The following is a 12,503-nucleotide window of genomic DNA, read 5'->3' on the forward strand; positions in this document are numbered from 1 at the left end:
TACATGGCTGGGCCTGAACTTGAATCTAGGCAGCTCCTTAATCTTGGCCACTGGGCTATGCTGATTTGCATATGAATCTGTGCCGTAATAGAATTACAGGAGATAATGAAAGACATGGAAGAAATATAGTGACTTTCAATGTACCTAAGATACCTTGATGTGAGTTAAATGCTTTTTGATCATAAATGTCACAGTTACCATGAAATCCTTGTTTGAAGGTCGTAAAACCCGGGGATTTTGTGTGTGTTGGGATAGGGGTGGTCTTCTGGTCACACCAATTCAACAAAAATCTTGATTGCCCACTAATATATCAAAAAGAATTCAGGTAAGATGCCTGCCCTCAGAGAGCTTTTAGTCAATTAGGGGAAGCCAGACATAAAGACAAACACACAAGTGTAAAATTTTCTATAAGTGTACATCAGGACACATGGGCAATTGTGATCAAATTTATCACAGGTAAACAACAGGGAGAGATTTCTCCACAGAGAATAGTCAGATATAGGATCAGGCAACTGTCCTGTTCAAATTAAATTAATTACCTGATTACATTTTTTATCTTCTAATGTCTGAAGAAGCAGAGATTTCAGAAGAACTTGGGGCCAAGCTTAACTTTCCTCATTATATCTTGTTCTCATTCAAAGTATAGATACAGGGATCGTGAGGTGTGGAAGTTTCTATGATGGTTCCAAATGTTTTGAATGGCTGCTTTGGCAGGTCACAAATATATTTACATAACTGGCTGCGTTGTAGTCCTAGTGGGATGCTGACATGTCTTGTGACTCTCCGGTCTGAGAGAAGCTTGTAGAGATTGTGACAACCCTGAATTAACATTCGCCCTCACTTATTACCTAATCATGGACATTAATTATGTCATGGAAGGGTTTGTGGTGAAGATAGATAAGGTCTGTATTTTGAGTGGCTGCTTTGGGAAGGTCAAAAGAGCTGTCTGTAATATCTAGCCTTCAAGCACTTCAGATGTGATTTCCAAGCTGAAAGCTGGGCCAACCTAAGAACATTCTATGGGGACTAACCTGCATCTTCTGGGCCCCAGCAACTCTTCCTGTTGCAGGGCTAGAGCCAGATCCCCATCTGAAGCATCTAGCAGCACAACAGAAAGAAGCAGGCATTAAGCTGAAGCCTGGGAGAAAAGTATAATTAAGCCAATTCCATCAGAAGCAGGTAGCACTGTCTTAGAGAAGAAATGACAGCACTCAAGATTCACTCTTTCAAAGGAGGAAGATGAACTGGAAAACCCACAGGAAGCATAAGTTACTTCATCAGCTTAGCAGTGCACTGCATGTTGGGGCACAGAATTTGGGGTGGATGAGGGGTGGCTTTGTCTATAGCATAGCCCAGTACTTGGAGCTCCAGGAAAGGGGAAAATATGCAATAGAAGAGAGTTCCCATATGAGATCTAGCAGGGAAGGTACTGGTAAAAGAGGGCAGTGAGGCTAGGAATAGGGTAAGAGGAGTGACACCAACTGATTCAAATGTGGGGTTGGATCTGGTCCTTATTTAAAATTGTGAAAGTTTGATCATCATGGATTTTTTATATTATTATCATTTTTTAAAATGTATTAAAATAGTATTTACCTTGATTGTTGTTTTTGACACTCCTTTAAAGTTTGTGCCCAGGGGGAGTTCCACACTTGCCCCACCCTGCCAGCCTTGTACGACTGCAATTGAAATAAGATGTTTCAACACTTACTGTAGCCTGGAAAATAAAATCATCGCATTTTATTATAGATGTGACCTCCCAGGGCATCTGATGCTACCTTAACCCAGAGGCTAAATCAGAGGGCCTAAGGACCGTGTGCAGCCTACAGACGTGTTTTATTGTTAATTTCACACTGTTGACTTTGAAAATTGATCTAGTTGCCTCCATTTTGAAATTGAAAGATGTCTTCTAAAACAATGTAGATATCTGACTTTTCTTGAAAAATTAGAACGCCTAATACACTGGATCCATGTTCTTTCATGGCAGTAATCAACTAGAGCCAACTAGAGTCTCTCCTCCATTTCACTGGACCCAGTTGGTATGTATATTTACTGCCTAGTGTTGTAGGCATTGAGATTCTGAGCCCTGATTAATTGCAAAATTCTCTCAATAATACCTCTTAAAATGAGCTTTCATTTAATAAATGTTGATTTTTGTGCCTACTATGTGTGAGATATTGTGCTGAGGAACAAGATGACAAGGTACTTTCCCTCTTGGAACTTGTTTTGGTCTTACAGGCGATGTTATGGGTTGAATTGTATTCTCCCAAAAAGACATATTAAACTCCTAACCCCATCCCTCAGAGTGTGATTTTATTGGGAAATAGGGTCTTTTAAGAGGTAATCAAGTTAAAATGAGGTCAGTAGGGTGGGCCCTAATCCAATGACAGGTGTCCTTTAAGAAGGGGGAAACTGGGACACAGAGATAGATACAGAGGGAAAGCAATGTGAAGACACACAAGAAGATGCCCATAAGACTGGAGTAATGAATATATATATAAGCCAAGCAACACCAAGGATTGTTAGCACGTTCCAGAAGCTAGAAGCAGCAAGGAAGGATGCTCCCCTCAAGCTGTCAGAGAGAACATGGCCTCAGAGAGATTTCTGACTTCTGGCCTCTGAGCTGTGACCAAGATTTCTGATGTTTTTAGCCACCCAAGTTTTTGGTACGTAGCTATGGCAACCCTAGGACAATAATATAGGCAGTTACTAAATAATGACTTAAACGAGTAGCTTCATAACAGTCGTGACCAGGAAAATGATGAGAGTGTACATGTGGGGGTGGGCTGATCTTGTTGGGAGCTTATGAGGCCTTTTCTGAGGAAGGCGTGTTTTAGCTGAGGTCTGAAGGACAAGTGGAAGTTATTTTCTAGTAGTGAGTTATTTACTAGAGTGAGCACAGTCTAGGCTGCAAGATCTGATGTGCGTGAAGTCTTAAAGGAAAGGAGGAGGGTGGAATAGTCCAGAAACTGGAAATCTGCTTGGTGGCTGACCCACAGAGAGGAAATTGTGTGTCTGGTGGTGGGCCCTATATAGAAATGGGCATTGGCTTACTGGCTATGTTACTTTGGGGAAGTTATTTTAGTTTCTCTGAAGGTAATAATAGTAGTTACCTCGTACGGTTAGTATGAGGATTAAATGAGATAATAGATGAAAGGGTTTTAAAAGAATGGCTGGCACGTGTGCCTTGATAGATGTTACCTATTGTTACGATTCCTGTTGTTCTTGTTACCGTTGTTATTGACAGGGCACAGGGGCACAGGTGTTGAGGACCCGGAGATGACCTTCACATTTTGGTCTCTGTCCTGAAAGCAATGGGAAGCTAGTGTATGCTTTTCATCAGGGCTTCAACTTAAGCAGATTTTATTTTTAAAGGATCTATCTGGCTGCAGTGTGCAGAGAATGGGTCACAAATGTGGAGATGAGGCCATGAGTGAAAGGTCCCAGGGATAGGTGGTGTGGCAAGCCTGCCTTGATCTGTTTGTGGAATTTGGAGAGATCAACACAAATACCTTAACATTTTTTTTCAATTCTACCAAAAGCCACATTCTAGTTTGTTTTATAGCTTTCTTATACAATAAACACACCCTGGGTGATACAATTCTGCCATCAACTTAGTAGATGGCCATGAACAAGCCTTGTATGTGCTCATCTAATCACAGACACAGAAAGGTATAAAGGAAAGCTAGGTTCTTGAAATCTGCATACGGTGAAATTAAGATCTTTGGTCATTGAACACATTAAAAAGTACCTTTAGGAGATTCCAATTACATTCTCTATTTGCTTTTTTTATTACCTTTATGTCTTTGACTTCATTTTAGAAGAGAGATCGAATTGATTTGTTCTTCACACACAAAAAAATGGATTTGTTCTTCATTGCTGTCAGAATTTGTGGTCTCAGGCGAAGGCAAAATGCTGGACTGGCAAATATTCACAACAAATAGAAGTTTTAAATAAAGTACTGGATGTGCTGACAATTCATTAGGTAATGAAAGCCATCAAGAAAAATTGAAAATGCTCTAGTTCTCTCTGTATTTATGGCTGATTTTAATAAAAAGCATCACATTTGATGTAATTAGTTTGCCCAATATTGGCAGACTTAAAAAACTTACCTAATGAATTTATTGTTGGTGGAAGATTTACCTGTGATGCCAGAGGTGAAGAGTGCTAAAATCTAGATACATAGCAGCTAAATGTTCATTTCCTACTGATAGTTTACGATACTCGGTTTTGGAAGGGGAAAGAAATCTGGAGCAGAATTTCCTCTTTGTAAACTGAATATATTCTATTGTAACAGAGGACCATTTTACAAGGATTTCTTTACTTCACAATGCCTTTATTCAGTACCTTATTCCTAGTTGAGCAAAATTATATGTAGATATTAGCTTATTTTTAATAATTAATGCTGGTGGCTACATGATTAAAGGATCGACGTTTGTATACAAAAGATGAGTGTCTCAACTCACATGAATTTTCAAAACTAAAAAGAAATCATATGGAACTAAGAATTGCCATTATAAAAGAGACTCTTGTTTGCATGAGAAAATCTTACCTTTCTCCATATGTTTGTGCACATGTATTTATTTTAAAGTAAGCACATATACAAATCCATTAAAAATATTGCTGAGTGTTACATATTTGAGAGTGACGTTTCTTTTCACCAAGCGAGTGTCCTGATTTTGATGAATTTTGCCAAGTTATAGGGAAAAGCGATATTTTTCATTTCACTTTTCAGCGTGAAGCACTTTAATCTGAAACCCTCCCAGCAGCTCAGTGATGTTTTGCTGAATAGACATGGACACGGTTTTACTGGTGTCACTTTCCTTATTTTAGCTCCACGATTACAAAGATTTGGCGCGTCTTCTTCGCTACTCTGTATCCCCGAATGCTAGAAACATGCCTTCCTGTTACACAGATGGTACTAAATAAATAAATGAACAATTGAATGAGCGAACAAGTACATTTCTTGTACCACAAATGGCACAAAACGTGTAGGTGGCACTGCACATGGAAAGAACTTTTGAACCGCGCCCCTTTGAGAATGAAACTGAACGGTGATGTGTGCCTGCCATGATTTGTCGGCCAAACCATGGCTTGTCTCTAGCCCAATTTCTTACCACTGCAGAAACGGCCTCTGTGACTGGGAGCTATCAGAGCAGAGTGAAACCCGATCCTGCTTTTCATCCAGGACTCTCAAAGTGTGCCTCATGGAGTAGCAGCTTCAGCATCACGTGGCAACTTGATATTCGCGTCAATATCTGTGTCTGATAAGCGCTCTGAGACATTCTGATGGAGGCTCAGGTTTGAGACCCACTGCTCTAGAGAGTCTTTTGCTATCCTTTCGATGACGTCCAACTTTCCTTCTAATTAACATATTCTAATTTTAGGGTTATGAATACTTCAGATGAATGTGCTTTTGCCTTGGAGGAATTGCCTTCTTAAAGTAATTTGCATATTTCAGGCCTGACTGACACTTTATAAGCTTACTTGGGATTTCACTCTTAGAAGTTGGATTATTATCTGTTGCTGCATAGGAAGTGACCCCGAAACTTCGCCGCTGAAAACAAGGAACATTCACGTTCTCACAGCTTTGGGGGCTCAAGAATCTCAGAGGAACTTTCTTGAGGGGTTCAGGCTCAGGGTCTGTCGAGAGGCGGTACTCAGGTGCTGTCTAGGACTATAGTCATCTCATGGCTTGACTGGGGAAACTTCTGCTTCCGAGCTCCCCGTACGTGGCAGTTGGAAGACCTCAGGAGTTCCACTTCCAGGCTCACATGGGTCTCTCCTTGGGACTGGCTTATCACATGGGAGCTGGCTTCCACCAGAGAGAGAGATCCCAAGAGAGAGTAAGAGAGAGCGCACGGTCTTTTCATAACCTAATCTTTAAAGGAACATCCCATCCCTTGTACTCTATTCTATTCATTAGCAGCCCACAGTCAAGGGGAAGGTGAAACACAGGGCATGAAGAGCAGGTGGCAGGAATCATTGAGAGTCAACTTAGAGACTTCCATATAGGCTAATTATTTCTCACTTTCTCCAGTTCCTTGCATTGCAGTGTTTCAATTCAGACTCTCGATTTTTAGTTTCAGAAATCTCAACCCAAACTGGCTTATATAAAAAGAAAATGTGTGTGGCTTATGGTGCGGTTTGGTCTAGAGGATCCATCAAATGTTGTCACCTGCTCCTGGTCATCTTGGTTTTGTTTGCTCTGTATTAGCTCCATTCCCTGGTGCCTTCTCCTCTCTTATTGGAATAATAACCTCCAAGGTTTTGGGTTCAAGATCAGCCATAGAGCGTGAGAGTCTCTTCTCTCAGAAACCATGGCAAAAGTCTCGTTGGCTGAGTGGGTCACAGGCCCATGCCGGAGTCAGTTAAGAGGTGGAGGAATCATGACTATATTGGACACACACTGTGCCCACAATCAGGATGAGTCCCACAGGAAACACAGCAGCTGTGAGACAGGGAGGTAAATGCCCTCGGAGGGACCACATCAGGCGGGCCTTTCGCTGAAGTACGGCCTATACAGTTGTCTCCTCCAAGTTTGTAGTGAACTAGAACCTCTTGGGAAATGTCCACCTTCTTCCTCACCATCCACTCCCCTCTCCAGTGGATCCCAGAGCCCTCTTGATCTACTGCCACGTCTCATCTCCTCCCCTCCCTCCTACCCCATGAATCTCTCACCTGGGCTAAAGCAATAACATCTAAATTCGCTGCCTACCTGCTTACATTTTTGTTCGCCTTCTGTCTGTTCTCCATGTAGCAACCACAGTGATTTTTTTTTTTTTAATGCCATTTGATGAGGTTAGTGCTCTGCTGAAAATTTGTCAAAGTCCTGTTAATTAAAATCCAAGTGCCATGTGGCCTGGTCTCTGCCTGCCTCTCCAGCTTACTCACTGTCTACCACCAATCCTCTCTCTTTGAGCTCCCCCAATTCGAATTGCCACACTTCTGCCTTTCTGTAGTTTTTCTACATGTTCCTCCTTCTTCTGAGGCAGTTCTTCCCTTACATTTTGCCTCTCCCTCTCTCCCCCTACTCTCCCCCCTCCCCCACCTTCAGGCCCCAACTGTAATGTCACTTCTTTAGACAGGCCTTCCCTGATCCTCCAACCTCAGACACTCTCATTGTTCTCTCTACCTTCTGTTTAGTGCATTGACAAGAACTTTAACTTTATGTTTGTTTAACACCTGCCCTCTGTAGACCGGAAGCTCACAGAAGGCAGCAACCTTGCTATATCCACAGAGCTCCTGTGGCCTGTAGGCATTCAGTCAATATCTGATGGACATGATTCATTCTTTCTCATCTCAAACGTATGCAGTGAGGTTATCCAGAAGATTCAATAAGTGGCAAGAGTTATGATAGAGTTGAAATTTGCTGGTGGTCTGGCTTGGCCAGGAACCCCTTGGTTCATAGGGTTCGGTCAAGCACACAGGAGAGACTAAAGTTCTTCTGAGAACTTACAATGATAAAGCGCTATATGTGGTCTCACTTTAATTCTTACAGCAATCCATTGTGAGTTTGGTGTATTGTCTCTCTTTCATAGATGAGGGAACTGATGTTCAGAGGGATCAGGGGACTCTCTCAAACTCACATGATTCGCAAATGGAAGAGTTAGGATGCCCACAGAGGTCACTTAGACTCCAAAATTACAGGTCTGTTTGGAATTATGGGAGAGACAGTGGTATGCCGTGTGTGTGTGTGTGTGTGTGTGTGTGTGTGTGTGTGTGTGTGTGACCATGAGTAGGCCAAGGTCAAAAAGCAAAATAGACATAAAAGTGAAATCCTGTAGATTTCACACTGTTAGCTGGAGCAGATCAACAGTTCTGAAAGCACCACAATGAAGGGAGTGTAGAATTTGGGGGAGCTCAACCTTTTCATTACATATTTCAGGTTTTCCTGTCCATTGAAGCAAAATTAAGGGGTTTTATATAGTCCTGCAGCATGAAGGAAATGAAGTCCACCTAGCCTATCACACTTTTGATGGGATTTGTATGTAGTAAGAAATGCAGGCCTAAAATTAGGACAAGCCACCCCGTTTCCCTGTTTCTCCAGCTTCGATGATACAAACTACTCTTCTTCCTTGTTTCCCCCTCACTTCAAACACAGTGAGTGTGTGTTTGGCACAAGAAGGTTCTTCAAGCGGTAGGAGTATTTGGCTGAGGGGGCCGTGAGGGGCTGAAGTGGAAAGCAGAGCTCAAGTCAGTGTGGAGACTGGTTATTTGTGAGGCTGAGGCTGGCTTCTTGCAGTGATTTCCGCTAATGTTACAGTTTGGGGTTTTTTCTTTTGGTCTTACTTTAACGTATCTGTAAAGTAAATTTGTGCCCCCCCCCCCATATATATGTGCCTAATGAGAGAATAATGTGAGGGGGTAATGGAAGGCAACTGCTACAGATGCACCGATAGAGAAAAGGAGAGGAAAGGACAATTCAGTATTTGGGATTGGGGGTGAGTCCTCCATTCAATGCATCCTGGAAAGAGGCTCACCATGCAGGAGTATGTAAACTCTGAGTTAATCTCCCACTGTGTGAGCATTAGTCAGTTTGACCGAGGACCGGTGCCTGACAAGGGGTGGTTAAATTGGCAAAAGACCCAGATGGAACAAAAAAGAATCCCCAAGTTGTTAAGCAAAAGGGGAGAATTTAAACAAACAAGCAAGCGTCAAAGTGTTTGGGATCACGTCTGGAGAACAAAAAGCCTGGAATAGGGCAGAAAGGATTCTGGAGGTGAATTCATGTCATGTCCTATCTGTGTTGGCCACCCTGGCTCCAAATGCCTGAGGAGAATGACGTCCCACAGTCACACTTTCATTCAGATGTTCATCAAACACCTGTTTAGCACCAGTCACTGGTTATCGTGGATGCTACGGGGGACAGAGAGATACGGTTTATGCCCTCACTGAGCTTCTAGTATAGTCTGAAGTAGCACAACACAACGTGACAAGTACAAACATAGAAGCCCAAGTTGCATGGGAAGCAAAGAGTAAGGCACCTGACTAGCTAGGATTCAGGAGACACTTCCAGAGAACTGGGAGATGGGAAGGATGATGTCTCAAGATTTGTTTTACGTGTCCACTTAGCTAGGCAACAGCAGCCAGTTATTTGGTCAAACACTTAATCTAGGTGTTGCTGTGAAGGTATTTTGTAGATGTTGCACTCCACAATCAGTTAACTTTTAGGAAAGATTACCCTTGATGATGTGGGGTAGGCCTCATACGATCAGCTGAAGGTCTTAAGAGCAAAAACTGAGGTTTCCCAGAAAAGAAGAAATTCAAGACTGGAGCATCAACTAGTGCCCGAGTTTCCAGCCTGCTAGAACTGCCCTGGGGATTTCACACCCCCATGAGGGTGTGAGCCAGTTCCTTACAATAAATCTTTTACACACACACCCTCACGCCCTATTGGTTCTGTTTCTCTGGAGAACCCTACTAATACAATGTCTTAGTCCTATAAAGTTGGGGAGAGGACTGGGGGAAGACACGTGAAGGAAGATGACTGTACTCAGAAAGGTCTGGAATGAAAAAGAGAAGCCAGATCAGGAAGCAAATTATATGTAACCTAGAGAGTTTGAAAAGGTTTTAAGTGAGAGGATCAGATTCACATTTCAGAAAGGACATCCGATTACATTGAGAGCAGAAGTCGAGAAAAACATGTTTCAGTTCCAGCAGGAAGGAATTCCTAATAAGGAAGACATCTTTAACAGGAGAACGAGGTGCTGAATCTATTCTGGAATTTAAAGAATAACCTGGCATTTTTAAGCATTGATGGCCACGGGTTTGCAAAAGATTTACAACGTTCTTTTTACCATCAGGAGTGTTTCTGCTCTGCCTGACCTCCTTAGGTCTGTAGCTTTGACTAGTTTCTCACGTATACAGCTTTCACTAGGAAATACTCCCTGCAGCTGGTGAAATGGTCCACTGTGGCCAGGCAGCCCTTCTGGAAGATAAACTCTCACACACAGCGGTGGAGGGGATGGGGGGTCAGCGGGGGATTCCCGCAGAGAAAGTGAGAAAGAAGAGTTTACACTCGGACTGAAGTTCCGCTGCATCACGAGTGTGGTGGGGGGACTAGCCAATTTCAGCTGCAGCCTGTACTCCGCGCGCTTTCTCCCCCTCCTCTGCGGGCTCGGTTCCCTCACCCCTGCAGCCAGGCGTTCAGCCGCCCCCGCGCAGCAGTCTAGAAGTCTGGGCGGGGTCTGGTACCCACCCGGCTGGGATCTAGGTGCCGAGGTGTCAGGGAGCGCGGGGGTTCACAATGATGTCCCGGGTCTCCCTCTCCGCGCTCTACCGAGAACGTCTGCAACCTCTCTCCCCAGCAAAGGGGTCTTGCCCTGAGAGCCCACCCATTTTTCTTCCATTCCCTCTGCATCCCTAGGTGTCTTCTTCACCTTGGCTCCCGGTGCGTTCCCCATCCTTTCTGGTTTGGAACCTTCTGTTGATCAGAGCTCGCCGCCCAGGTCCTGCCCCCATGGAGGTGGGGTGGGGGTTGCTGGTGACTCGACAACACTTCCCCAGGCGTAGGCTGAAAGGAGCCAGCAGCCCATTACCGACCCCACTCCAGGGGTCTCAGGGCGCCAATGGGGGCACTTCTCTGCACAACCCTGGCGGGGGGGGGGGGGGGCGGTGAGCAAGGGGAGCGGAGGATGTCCACGTGCAGGGGTCCTGGGACCCGCGCCCCAGAGCTCAATCCCACCCCCCTCACCCCCCTCTGGAAGAAGATGGAGAGTGAGAATGGGGATGTGGGGAGGGGGCAGTATAGTGGAAGGGGCTGCGAGGAGAAGAGGCAGCAGGTGAGCCGAGCCCCAGGGCACTGCCCCTAGGCGAGGAGGCAGGGGCGACGGCGGCAAGGGTTGGGCTAGGAGGGGGTGCGGAGAGGCGAGCCCAGGCGGGGGAGATGGGGGGGGGCGGTGGGGAGCGGGGAGGAGGCGAGGGGGAGGGAGTTCCAAGGAGCGGGCGAGGGACGAGAGCCGCGAGCCTGGAAGGGAGAGCGGCGGAGGGCGGCCGAGCCGCGGGCGGGAGGGCGCCCGGCGCGCCGAGCCCGTGCCACACCCCCCGCCCCCCGGGGCCCGAGGGCTTTGCCGGGGGAGACACACAAAGACATGCGAAGAGGGGCAGAGCGAGGCTCGCGCACAAAGACGCAGGGGCGCACGGCCGCACGGGCTGCTCCGACCGCCCCCGCGCCGCGCCTCGCCGGGGACCGGCCAGCGCGGAAGCCCGGGCGGAGCGCGCGGCGGCGGCGGCGGCGGCGGCTGCCGGCCGGCGCGGGACCCGGGTCGCCCGCGCTCTCCGGGTGACCCGGGCCCGGCCGCAGGCGCGTGCGGGGGCGGCGGCGCCCGCGCCCAACTTGGCCTCGGCCTCGCCCTCTGCCCAGCCCGCCGGTGTCCCCTCCTTCCCGCGATTTCGTTTCTTCTCACGCTCCCCCCCACCCCCTCCCGCGTCCAGCCCCGCTCTCCCCACCTTGTAAAACAAAGCCGGGGAAAATGCCTGCCCGTGCAGCTCGGAGCGCGCAGCCCGACTCTGAATAAGAAGTGAGTACAATGGCGTGTTTGTAAAAGCTTCAAGTCCGTCTTTTTCAAAAAACATTTTGAATGCTGCATGCCTCATGCTTCCCAGCGCCTCGCGGGAGAGACCCGGCTATAGAGCAGGAGGTGAGACCCCCGGGTAACCCTACCACCACCACCCCCACCACCCCCCGCCCGGCGCTTTCCCTCCCCAGCCGGGACTGGTGGGAGGGCTGCAAATGCCCCGCTGGCAGCAAGCGGACGTTCTCCACCTTCGTTTCCCGTCCAAGGTGTTGGGTCGTAATTCCGGCTCGGAGGCAGATCGATCCCCGGCTCCTCCACTGGCTGCCTCTCCCCCACCCCCTCTCCCGCTGGTGCCTGGGGCTTTGGCATCTATCTGCCTAGGCTATGGGTTTGGGACACCTTAAGGGAGTTTCCGAAGGAGGAGGAGGGTCAGCCCTTGGGAGCAGCCGACCGGCAGGACGCATGGTGACCCTGGTCACACTTGTTGCCCCTTGCGAGGTGGGACAGGCGGTGGTGCTGAAAAAAAAGCTCATTTCTCTTGCTATTGAGTCGTCAGCCGCGGGCCCGGCGCGTAGAAGACATATCCGTGTGAGGATGGGAGACCTGGATTAAGAGGAGACTGTGATGTGCTAGTGGCAGAGGAGGGAGGTAGCGATGGTGATGACAGTGTGTGAAGGGACGACTCTTTGATTCCTTGTTCTAAGGAGCACCCCTGCCCCATCATACATCAGACGGCGTGGAGATGCAAACACAGAGGTTCCTTGCCCATGTCAGCTGGGGAGGAAAGGCTGTTGTTTTTTATTTTGGTATTTCACCAATTGCTGTCCATTCCGTCTGCCAAATGTGCATTTATATATATTTCTGCTAATTAAAAAAATAAGGCAATAGCTTCAAAGAATTAAACTTCAGCAGGAAATGTATTAGCTTAATGCACACACACAATCTTCTAAAAACATATCTGTTTCTTTCCCCCAAAAGCATATAATT

General features: G+C 46.7%; 1 protein-coding gene across 3 annotated transcripts in view; it reads left to right on the plus strand.

The window, feature by feature from the left end:
• The window catches only part of KCNK2 (potassium two pore domain channel subfamily K member 2), a 197,287-nt gene that overhangs the window by 59,890 nt on the left and 124,894 nt on the right, over window positions 1-12,503 (plus strand). The window contains exon 1 of one of the 3 annotated variants that reach the window (XM_086694817.1): window positions 11,272-11,519. The exons of 1 other annotated variant lie outside the window; for it this stretch is intronic. In XM_086694817.1, coding sequence (XP_086550943.1) covers window position 11,519 — 1 coding nt within the window. In that variant the 5' untranslated portion in view covers window positions 11,272-11,518. One more of the 3 variants, XM_025921068.2, reaches the window with a different exon arrangement.

The sequence above is a fragment of the Puma concolor genome, chromosome E4, assembly GCF_028749965.1.
Source record: "Puma concolor isolate L17-30 chromosome E4, mPumCon1.1.hap2, whole genome shotgun sequence".
NCBI classification, from domain to species: domain Eukaryota; kingdom Metazoa; phylum Chordata; class Mammalia; order Carnivora; family Felidae; genus Puma; species Puma concolor.